Below are 12,249 nucleotides of genomic sequence, written 5' to 3'. Positions count from 1 at the left end.
AAACATGTTTGCATAATGCAAGCAAACCTGAACATCACAAGTTCTTTCTTCCACATTAAAAGCTCAACCCCACATAATATAAACCTACAAAAACCTCTGTTCTCTAGCAAAAGCTGTTACTCCAAAAACAGAGCTCTTTCCTTTTTCCTCCTCTCTCCCTCTCCCTCTCCCAGCACTTTGGCAGAACCGTCCCAAACGCCCCTACCAGCCACGTGGTGGGGGACGGGGAGATGGCTGGAACCGCACCCCTGCCTTTGACAAGGCAGCAGTGACGGTTTTCCTAAGTGACTCACAGACGGTTCTCAGGGACAGAGCGACGGACACCAGGCTGACCAGAGCCCTGGCCTGGCTGCAGGGAATCCTCGCGGACTTGCTGCCTTTTGGCTTCACAGTCGTGGAGCCGGCACTTCCGGAACTCTCTTGGGTCTATACTGCGAGCAACACGGGCAGGGCCCTCACTGGGACACGGAGGCCTTAGTCACGACAGGAGACCACGGGGAGCTGGAGGCCGCAGCTCAGGAATGAAATGGCAGCACGTTGGAGGGATGTGGGTGGCCGTTCCGCGGAGACCACGGAGGGGGAGGGAACCACGGGAGAGGACAGTCCGTTTAGAGGCCACGAGGCCACCCCGGGACTTGAACCACAGAGGGGATCCGAAAGGCAGGCAGGGGGAGCCCTTCCCACGCACCCCCACCCCGTGTAAGTCCCTCTGCAGGAAGCCTTCCCTGGGTGTCCCCCGAGCTCAATGGGGACAACCCCAGCTTGGGGCCCAGCCACTGACCTGGGCCACCCCTCCGCCTTCCCCAGGGCTCCATCTGCACCCTCCATAAGGGCAAGATGAGCAAACCTGCAAGACTTGTCAGCCCCGGGGACAACTCACGTGAAGCGCACATCACCCTATCAACTGCTCGGTACAGGGGCCGCCTTCTCGGGGCACCCCACACTTCCTCAGCCTCCTCAGCTACTGTCTCACGTCGCTCCCACACCCAGCTTACCTCCCTAACAGCAGGGAAGTGCCTGAACAGGACACAAGACCAAGTTCATTCACCACAGTCCGCCCCGTCTGGCTACCGCGGACGCGCGAAACAACTGCCTCCCTTGGCCATGAACCCCCCAACACCCCACTTTCAGAACTGGCCTCTCTCTCCTCCTCCTCCACTCCCAGAGAGCTCTCCCCAGGTCAGACCTGAGCACGCCACGCCCCAACCTGGGGCCTTGCCATGGTCCTCCATCCCACGTGGGGCCACCACATCACAGACCCTCAGGAAACTGTCCATTCCGCGGGCTGCGTGCACGGGACCCCCGGAGGCAGAGACCGGCCGAGGATGAGCCCCCTCGGTGCAGCCGCTCACAGGAGGCAGCCAGGCTCCCGGACACGGGTCCCACACATCGTCACCCGTTTTCATAGAAGGGGCTGTACCCACTTACATTGATATTCTCAGCACTGAGACCAAAAGAGCAAGTAAAGAAAAGTTTGATTAAAGGAAAACAAAACAAAACAAAACAAAACAAGGGAATGCAGAAATAAACTGGATGTGAGATCTTCTAGGAGGAAACAAAAATCAATAAAAACAGACGGAAAGAAATCAGGTCATCACATAGAATAAGTAGAAGGCCCACGACAAAGGTCCCCCAGGCCTCCGCACGGATTTCTGGAACATTCAACCCCAAAAGTGCTAGGAGGGCACGTGGGTGAAAGCTGTCCCTGCGTCGCCAGCCCGCGCCGTGCTGCATGAGCTCCATACAGACACTCGTGGTCTCCGAATGCCCCTGCTCTCCCCTCCCCGCAGGTGACAGGCCCCGCCTCGCCGGCACCCATTGGTGACCGATGCGCCCATCCCACAGGGAGCCACTGATGCCGACGCACGTCATGGCCTTTTCCGCCAGGCTTTTCCTGATGGGCCCAATCCATCCATCTGAAAGCCGAGAATACCTGATATTGATAAAAGACTCAATTTTGTCCTCTGATTTTTCACTTTTCTCCCTGCTGCACCTTATACGTCTTGAGAGCAGCTGGGTCTCCCACGGCACTGGGGAGGGAGCTGGGCCCAGGGTTGGCCAAAGGGAGCAGACGCCGCCTGGGTCGGCTGGGGATCACCCCGGAATCCGGGCACCAGGAGGCTCAACAACCATCACGCCGAGGTGCGGAGAAAGATGCTGCTGAAAAGATCAATGCACAGATCAACAACGACCTTTCTTCTCAGGGTATGTCTCAACGGTGGAGAGATCATCTCTACATATTGCCAAATTACACCTCCTAACGTCATTTGGAAGTAAAAAACAAAGGGTTTATCACTCCAATTCTCTGAACAGCTCATTCTATAAGTCATTATACGAATATATTTCTTTTTAAAGAACTGTATTGTATCAGTAGTCCAGTATGTATTTACCAGAATTGGGTCCAAATTCAGGATCAAAAATCCTTGAAAAACAAGGATTTTTATATCTTCTGTTATATGTTCTGTGGTATTTTTGTTTGCTTTTAACTTGAGCCCTCATCTCCAGAAACACAATCTATGCACATTTTTTAAGGAAATCTGACCGCTGGGTTTCTGGGAATGTGGGCTCTTGTCTTCTGTTTGACCCCCACGCAGCGGCTCATGTTTTCAGCATCTGCACACACACTCACAGTCGGTTAACTCTGGCAAGAACTGCTGGTGATGGGAGTTGCAGACAGAAGGGAGAGAAACAAATTTGGCAGTAACCCTGAAGAAGTCTGTGCTAAGTCATGCACGGGCTGAGCTCAGCCCTCCCGCTTCTCATTCCAGAAAAGGGTGTGTGTGCTTTCATTAGAAGGCTCTGAATTGTCACATTACAGCCGTCCTTCAAAATACTGAGAGTCAGGTTTAGGGCAAAATGGGGTAAGGGCAGTTTGGATTAATAGAAGACCTGGCATTTGTTTTAAAAAACAATCCATATTAGAGAGCTGCTGGAGTTCTTACAGAAGGAATCTGAAGGGGTAAGATTAATAACATCATTTACATTGCAACTGTTTATTATAATTCTAAAATTGCATTTATGTAATTTTCTCCTTCCACCTTTGGGATAACGCTGGTGGGTATAGATGGGCAACTGCAAGTTCTGTGACCTCCCAAAACACCATAAAGAGTTAAATGCACGGCGGTAACAGACCCCAGATCGCCACGTGCTTCCTTTAGTCTTCTACCTCTCGAGCCTACCACCTTCCAGTTAATTTTTAAAAAAACATCAATCATAAAGAGGTGGCCTCCACGAGGTGAAATAACAAGGCATGATAACAGCATCGACTTATTTCACATAAAACTATGATTACAAAGTTTTAAGCCACTTTGAAAAATACACAGCAAGGTGGAGGACAGCGACTACCTGCTTTCAAGACTCCCTCTGAAGTTGCAGTGTCACGGCAGTGCCATCTTGACCTAAGAAACTCACACTGACGAGGGAGCAGAACAGGAAGCCCAGAAAGAGGCCCTCGCAGACGTTCCATCAAGACCATTCGGGTCGTGCAGAGGTGCTGGAGCAACTGGATACCCACAGGGGAGAAAGTGAGCCTAGCCCCTGCGTCTCAGCCCATACACAGGGGTCTCCTGAGATGCACCAGAGGCCCGTGTGAGAGACAGAACCATAAAGCTTCTGGAAGGGAGCACAGGAGGAGTCTTAGGGAGCTGCAGGACTGTGCTGAGAGTTATCAGCAGGACACAAAAAGCACAGACTAAAGAAGGAAAAAACTGGTACACCGGATTTCAGATTTAACACTTTTTGCTCATCAAAAAGCACCATTCAGAAGGCGAATTTATCAGCAGACTAATCAGATGGGCATACTTTAAGGCAAGAAACATTGCAATAAAGAAGCAAATGTTTTACTCACGACAGGGTCTCCGCTACATGAGACAGGGCAGTTTACAGTGTCTGTGCTGGGAACGGGGAGAAACGGATTCCTGGAGAGACACCTCTGGGGTGATGAAAAGGTTTTGGAATGAGACAGAGGTGCCAGTTGCACTATATTGTGAATGTACAAAATGACAGTGAACTGTTCACTTTCAAATGGTTAAGAGCAACTTCCCCAGGTGGTTCTGACCCAGGCCCCCCGAGGTTGCAGTCAAACCGTCAGCCCGGGCTATGGTCATCTGAAGGCTACACTGGGGCTGGGGGTTCACTTCCAAGCTGGCCTCATGGTTGCTGGCTGGCCCCACTTCCCCCGAGGGGGACCCCTCCACTCCTGATCTCGAGGTGTCTCCACTGGCGTCCTGAGTGCTCCCCTGACCCGGCAGCCAGCTTCAAGAGTTTACAACCTAATCTCAGAAGTGTGGGGGCGGCTGCGGGGCTGTGAGCCCAGAGGCGGGGTCAGGGGACACCACCCTAGAGGCTGCCCCGCACCCCTCCAAGCCACCCAGAGTCCTGGGGCTCCAGAACGGGCACTACAAGGAGCAGCAGCCTGGGCCCCCTTGTACATCTGCACCGGGTCAACATGACTGAACTGGAACCACATTTCCCAAAACCCTCTTCTTCACCTGGAGCCAAGTTAGTGTCAGTCACAGAGGAAATGTGCGTGTGACAGGGAAGGCAGACGTGAAGCAGCGGCCGCCTTTTTCCAGTCTCAGGTCGCAGTGCGGCAGCAGGCTCTGGGGCAGCTCGGCACGTCCACCTCACCTGCAGGCTCATGGGGAGCAACACCTGGGCCCTCTCCTGCCAGGTGTCCCCGTCCAGCGGCTCCACTCCGGGGCCAAGTGGACACGCGGCTCTGTAGTAAAGACCACCTTCAGCACGGGGGTGGAGGGGGTGAGGCACAGATGTGGGTCCAGTTTGTGGGGGGTTCCGGGGTGGCCCCATTCTCGCCCAAGTCCACCTTTCCTCCTGCCTGCCTCTCAGGCTGACCCAAAAGTTTGATGCGGGGAAGAGATGCTCCACCAGCTGCCCAAACTGACTCCTTTACCAAATCCCTTCTTCTCTGGTTGCACCCTGACTGCTACAAACCCCAAGTTACCTTCTGCAGGAGTTTCACGGGGACGGCCAGTCCTCGTCCACTGCGACTCGTGAGTGAGGTAAACCGTTTGAGGTTAAGGCACTGAGTTCTGGGGAGTTATTTTTTATGGCAGCATAGCCTACACGATTTTCTGATTATTACAATTAGGAAAAAGCAAGCATTTGGCTATATATCAAAATTACAAATGCTTATAACCGTCACACAAGCAATCACTCTTTCTGGGGACTTGGCCTATAGACAAACTGGTGAAAGTGTGAAGTAATATATGCATGGGGTTACTTATTACACAATTGTGTATCCTATTGAAAGCTGAGGATCATCGAAATGTCCATAAATAGGAGACAGGGATTTTAAAAATACCGTCTATTTATACAAGGAACTGCTACATACCATAAAGAAGAAAGAGGGGGCACTCTGTTGTCTAAATTGGAAATTTTTCCAAGATAATTTGCTTAGGTGAAAAATGCCCAGTGGACCTTCTCTACGGTGGAGATGGGCGTAATGAAATCCTCCTTTCTGTATACCTGCCTATGCACCTGGAACCACTGAGAGGACACCCAGAGAATGAGGCTCACTCCCTTCCACTGCTGGTGGAGTGTAATCGTGCAGACAGCCCTGGCCGGCAATCTGGCAAGATCTAGTAACACTGAAGACGTGCGGATACCCTCACCAGCAATTCCAAAATGAGGTGTCTGTCGGGGGTGGAATCACGCCCCCCACAGAAGGCACATTCGAATCTTAGCCCACATTCCTCGGGTGTGAACCCCCTGGTAAACAGGGCCTGTGGCGATGTTGTTGTCAATTAAGGTGAAGACTCAACTGTGAACAGGATCTTCAAAGATCCCACTTAGATGAGGTCAGAATGGGCCTGGGTCCATCTGACTGAGTCTCTGTAAGCAAAGGAAATTCAGACGCCGTTGGGAGAGGCTGGAAGTCAGCAGACACGGAGAGAGTGCGCCACGCGGCGGAGGACGGCTGGAACGGGCACACTCTGGGAGAAAGTGAGCCAAGACCTCCACAGCGGACCCCCGGCCTCCAAACCCATGAGCTGATAACGCCTGCTGTGTAGCCTCCGTGTGGCATTTGTCAGAGCAGCCTGGCAGCCAAAGACAAGCTCCAGCGTGAGAAACTACGGCATGTGGGACACGGCCAGCACAGCCGAGGAAGCTCGCGGGGCCCAGCCTGCAGCCCTGGGAGCTGCAAGTGGGCCAGGCGGCACCAGCATGGGGACAGGGAGAAAACCACACGGGGGATGAGCAAGCCGCAAGGTAGCACGCAGAGTGTGAGGCCATCTACACGGAAAGGCTAAGATGCAAAAATCAAAATCATTCATCATGTGTGTGTACACACACATATGTAACTAAAAGTATTTTTTTAAACAGCATCCCTAGATGACAATAAAGACCAATTTCAGGATAGGAGTTACCTTTGAGGAGGGAAAGAGAAGAATTAAACCAGGAGGCATGTTTCAAATATAGCTGTAATACTATAGATCTTAAAAAGGGTAAAAGATACAAAGCAAAGAGACAAAAGATGAATCCGAGGTCTCTAGTGAATCTGAATCATTGGGGCCTGGAAATCTGCATATTTTTTAACCTCCAGTTCTTTCTACTAGGCAGTCAATACAATGACAGTATCTGAAAGAAACTAAACTAGACCATCTCAGATCTCTGCCAGTTTTTAAAAATTAAAATTCTTCAACTGATCAACTGAAACCAGTTTTGTCATCTAACTTCCATTTCTAATCAAGACTTCTTAGCTTCTACCACTGTCACATGCAAGAAAGATAAGAGCACACACCTAAATAGAGCAATTAATCCATTTAAACTTTTTAGAAAAAGATAATTTACCATGTATTATTTACTTCCCTTATAAAAAAAAACAGGAAAATGCTTAAAAAATTCTTGCAAGTAATCTTCATACACAATTGAAGTCACCATTTCACAACCAGTCTCTGATGTGTAAGGATCTCAAAATGGTGAATTAAAATGAAAGAAAATTTCTCTCTGTCAGCATCCGACAACTTGACAAGTTTTCAGTTGTCAATTTGTCAGGTACATGTCAGTGGGACGCGGTTTCCCAGTGGAAGACACTCCCTGGAAGATCAACGGCATCAAGAAGGGAGCTGGTCGTTGGTACGCGTGAAATATCGAATCAACAGAGTGGAGGAGAAAAGCGAAGAAGCAAGCTCACGCTTCCAAGAGGTCTCTACTCCAGAACAGCCGAACATGAGAATGCAGAAGAACGGATACAGGTGAAGAAAGTGCGGGGCCCGGTGAAGAAAACAGGAGAAAGGATGCTTTTCAGTGATTTCATAACTGTCTTCCCCCCTTATTGAAGCCAGGTTGCTAATATCACAGAAGTGAGGAACAACAGAGCAAAAGGGAAATTGTCAGATGGCATCACAGAGTGAGAATGAAACTTGAAGCCAGAAAAAGCTGTTTAGTTCTGGCTCTTCCACTTGTTGATCCCCGAATCTTATCACTGACCTAAGACTGAGGCTCTCATCTGTAAAGCAAAACTGCGATTAACAACTCCTTTCTCATGTAGCCATTTGGAGGATTCAAAGACAATTTTGGAGGAAAAGTATTTTATAATCCTGCAAGAGCTTTAGAGATCTGGGTGATTGTGGTGGTTGCTACAAAACTATTAAAGTTTTGTACCTGGAGGACTGAGTGAACACAACATCAAAAATGCCTGATTGAGAGAATTTTCTGTAAACTCACAACTTCCCTAAAAAAAAAAATTCCTGATCATAGGACTTCTGCGAGGTGGTGGTAGGGGGTGTCAATCTCCTCTATATTGCAGATATGCAGAAAGTCACAGCACTATCAACAAAACTGAGCAGGGGCATCTCTCTCCTGATGACGTAAGACCCTAGAGGCTCAGCAGCCTCCACCCAGCCCTGATCCTAACTAGGCCAGAGAAGCAACCACTGCTATTGTGATGGTTAGTTCATGTGTCAGCTTGGCCAGGTGATAGTACCCAGCTGTCTGGTCAAGCAAGCACTGACCTAACCATTGCTGCGAGGACATTTGTTGCTGGTTAATTAACCAACAGGCTGGTTTATTAAATCATCAGTCAAATGGCTGCAGCTGAGACTGATTACATCAATGAAGGGCGTGTCTTCCGCAATGAGAGAATGCAGTCAGCTGGATTTAATCCAATCAGTTGAAGACTTTTAAGCGAGACAGATAGAGGACCTTCACTTCTTTGGCTGCCCAGCGAAGCGTTTCCTGAGGAGTTCGTCGAAGTTGCTAGTCCGTTTCCTGAGGAGTTCATCAAACATGCTCGTCGAGGATCCCAGTTCATTTCCTGAAGAGTTTATCAAAGTTGCCAGTTCGTTTCCCGAGGAGTTCGTCAAAATCTTCATTGGAGTTGCCAGTTTGCTGCCTGCCCTATGGAATTTGGACTCGTGCATAACCACAGTTGCATGAGACACTTTAATAAATGTTATATTCATAGATATCTCTTGTTGATTCTGTTTCCCTAGAGAACCCTAACTAATACAGCTATCCTCAAAGAGTCTGACCTTTACACTTCCCTGTGAGTAACCCAGGCAGCACCACATACGCAGACTCGAGGGTAAAGATACCTGCATGTGATAGGAACCATTGTTATAAAATGTTTCATCAGATTTTACTGCCCACATCCCACCCTGTTTTTAAAACGTACCAGCAGACAACAAGGGCAACCTGATCTGGACCAATCTTCCTGACGAAGGCAATGAGGAGAGCAAGATGCAACACAAAAAGCATCTTCCGAAAAGCATTAAAGAGCTACTATGATGGTGAGGAATTGCTGGACCACGATCCAGAAGAAAGCAGAAGTCCAGGGAGGCAGCCCGGCTGCTGGGCCTGCTTGTACGAGGCTGGAGGAGGCAGTGGGGAGGCTGGGCAGCTCCTCCCACAGCCCTGCAGGGCAGGTGGATCGAAAGCTGGCACCCAGATGTGCCAGGGCGGGGTCCCTGGTAAAGCACCCACAGCGAGGGCTGGAAACCCAAAGCACTGTACCTTGGAGTAAAAGTGAAATCAAAATAAACCTGCCCTTGAATGGACTGCAGCCTGACTTCAAGCTACGCAGGCGGCCCTGAAGATCTCCAGCCCAGAAGTTAGATTAAACTGATTTCAGAGTGCTCACGTCCCCAGTCACGTGGCAAAGGCAAAATGAAAATGGACTGAAAGAAGAAAGCACGGTCCCAGGAACTGAATTATCTTGATAGGGACAACTGGATATGCACATGAAAAAAAATGAAATTGGAGCCCTCCCTCACACCATCTACAAAACTTGACTCAAAATAGATCACAGACTCAAATTTAAAAGCTAACACTATGAAAGTCTTAGAAGAAAACAGGGTGTAAGTCTCCAAGACTTTGGGTTAGGTGAGAAATTCTCAGATATGACCAAAAAAAAAAAAAAACAAGCAACAAAAGAAAAAATATGGATTGGATTTTGTCAAAATTAGAAACTTTTGTGCTCACTCAAGGCACCATTAAGAAAGTGAAAAGACAACCACAGAAAGGGAGAAAATATTTGCAAGTCATACATTTGGGATAGAGAAGCCTGGAATTGCACACTTAGTAAACTTGACCCATTAGGCATAAATGAAATATTGTACCCAATTCAAGAACAAACATTCTCTTTAATCGTGCACAGAACATTTACAAAAATTGACCATATGTCGGTTGATCTAGAGCAAGTGTTAACACATTTGAAACTAATGAAATCAAAAAGGATATACTCTAACCTCAAGGTAGTTAAGCTAGAAATCAACAATTTAAAATGCTAACTAGAAAACTACATATATTTATAAATTGACAAATACATTTTCAAATAAATCATAACAATGAAAAGAATGAAAATTAAATAATATTTTGAAATGATAAAATATGGCATTAAAACTTGTAGACTACTGCTAAAGTGTACTTAGAGGGAAATTTATAGCTTAAATGCATATGTTAGGGGAAAAATCAATGAGATAAACATCTATTTCAAAAGACTGGAAGAATGCAAAAGTGAACGCCAAGATAGAAAAAGGGAGAAAACCTTAAAGAGCACACAGTAATTAAACAGACAACAAATGAACAAAAGAAGAGTGTCAACAAAAGGAACATGGCCTAACACTCAACTTGTTTCATGAGGATAGCATAATCTTGGTACTAAGAAGAGATAAAATGTTTGATGAAAGTGAACATCCATTCATACTTTTAAAAAACCAAACAAATGAACATCTGCAACAAAAATCTCTTAAACCAGGAATGATAGAACTCCCTTAACAAGAAAGAATGCCCATAAAAAGTCTAGAACAAACATCATAATTAACGATGAAATGTTGAAAGTTTGCCCTTTGAAGTTCAGAAAGACACAAGATTGCATGTCGTCACTTCAATTCAACATGGTACTGGAAGTCCTATCCAGTGCAATAAGGCAGGAAAAAGAAATGCACAGAGTAAGAAATGGAGAAGAATACCGCTACACTTAAATAATAAAATTCAAAAGAATCTACAGATAAACCATTATAATTAATAAAAGAGTAGCTAGATATAAAACTCAATTGAATTTCTAATATAGCAGCAACACACCATTTGACAGATAAATCAGCATAATATTTTTAAAGATAACATTTTTACCAGCACCAAAAATATCAAGTTCTCAGCAATAAATATGCTAGATACCAGATATGCTATTCCCCTTTCTAGGGTGTACAGCTATGAAGACCCATTGACGAACAACTCAGGAGAGCAGAGAAGAAAATACTACCAGCCAGGGCATTTGAAATTTATAAGAATTCACAATGAATAGAAAGTAATACTATTGGGCATAACACATAAGTTTACCCACAATTGCTAAAGTTATATCAACAATAATTGCTAAGATTTGTTGAGTGTTTTCATGTGCCAAGCATTATGCTAACTGTGGATTATCTACGTCTTGCTATAATGGCCATCATTTTGCAGACTGAGAAACTGAAGCCCGGAAAAGATAACCAACATGCTTGTTCGAGCCACGCGGCTGGTAGATGACCAGGCCACGACCGAAGGCAGAGGTGGCTGACTCCAGGGCCCACGGCAGGGGGTCCCTTGTGCACGGCTCAGGTCTGTAAACTCGCTGAGTGCCAGTCAGGCTCCGTGCCGGCGGCTGAGGCTCCAGCATCATTTTAATGAGGGAGAAACACAATGAACAAGGGAATGAAGAAGTAGGGGTCACTGGTGACAACGGAGGAGGGCAATGGAGAGGACACAAGTAGGACTGGTATCGAGAGCCTAACTGGAGGGAGAGGCCTAACACTTCGGGGCTGGGAAAGCTTCTTGGAGGAGGTGACCTTCAAGTCAGAAACTGAAGGGTGGTCCAGGCAGGGAGAACAGCAAAGCAGAAGTCCTGAAAGAAAGAATGCAGACCTGCAGGAAAAAGGAGGAAAGAACCCAAGGAATGGTTAGAAAAGAAAAGAAGGGGAGAGAAAAAGGAAGTGGGGACTCACAAATGTTTCCATATGTTGACATATTTATGATTAAGGTAACAGTCTGGCCTAGAGAAGGGTTACTAAATTGCAAACTGTTTTTCCTTACTGTGGTTATTAACTTAGATTGAAAGCACAATCAGACACACACACTAGCACCCTCACTAACGCGGAGCCCTGCTCTTATCCTGGTCTTGTGGGAGAATGAAAATTAACAAGAAAGTAAGGAGGTACGCTGAGTTTTCTCCAAGAGTAAACTCCCTAAGTGCATCCTGTATCGCTTGACATCCAATGGTGGCAACTCAAGCAGAAAGATGCTCCTGAGAACCTCCAAGAGTCTTGATATCCCAAGGGAAGTTCAGAATATCTGGGGTGGCCAAGTGCGGTCTGGCAAGTCTCTAAAATCAAGCATTAACACAAAATGGGCTTCTGAGTAATCCCAAAGTAATCAGAATGCTCAGCTATCAAAGACAAAACTATTTGGGTTAATTGATTTATGCCCATGCTTGAAAAAATACAAATCAAAAAAATATTATGTCTCAGAAAGAGGACTAGAGAGGCTAACGGCTCAGAAGCACTACAGCTTACCTTCAGCCACTGCTCGGCCTGCTCCTTGCTCTGCACTGCAAGGACAAGGGGATCTGTTCCTTGCTGGGTAATTTTCAACTCATGTTTCTTCTTTTTGCTGTCTTTCGGCAGATATGTGATGTTACAGCCTTGGAGCGGCAGTTCCATCTGAGGCTGCTGGTCCTTGGAGCTTTTATAGCACTACATTTAACACACAAGTCAGAAGGCCACGAAGTTATTTTATCACACAGGTAGAAGAGAC

General features: G+C 47.0%; 1 protein-coding gene across 3 annotated transcripts in view; it reads right to left on the bottom strand.

Moving 5' to 3' along the window:
* AFAP1 (actin filament associated protein 1) overlaps nt 1–12,249 on the bottom strand; it is a 191,569-nt gene that overhangs the window by 76,913 nt on the left and 102,407 nt on the right. For all 3 annotated transcript variants that reach the window (XM_037829327.1, XM_037829329.1, XM_037829328.1), the window contains exon 6: nt 12,009–12,188. In XM_037829327.1, the coding sequence (XP_037685255.1) occupies nt 12,009–12,188 (180 nt within the window). The remainder of the gene's footprint in view (nt 1–12,008; nt 12,189–12,249) is intronic.

Source organism: Choloepus didactylus, chromosome 3 (assembly GCF_015220235.1).
Source record: "Choloepus didactylus isolate mChoDid1 chromosome 3, mChoDid1.pri, whole genome shotgun sequence".
Taxonomy (NCBI): domain Eukaryota; kingdom Metazoa; phylum Chordata; class Mammalia; order Pilosa; family Megalonychidae; genus Choloepus; species Choloepus didactylus.
This window is presented reverse-complemented; position numbering and strand designations above follow the sequence as displayed.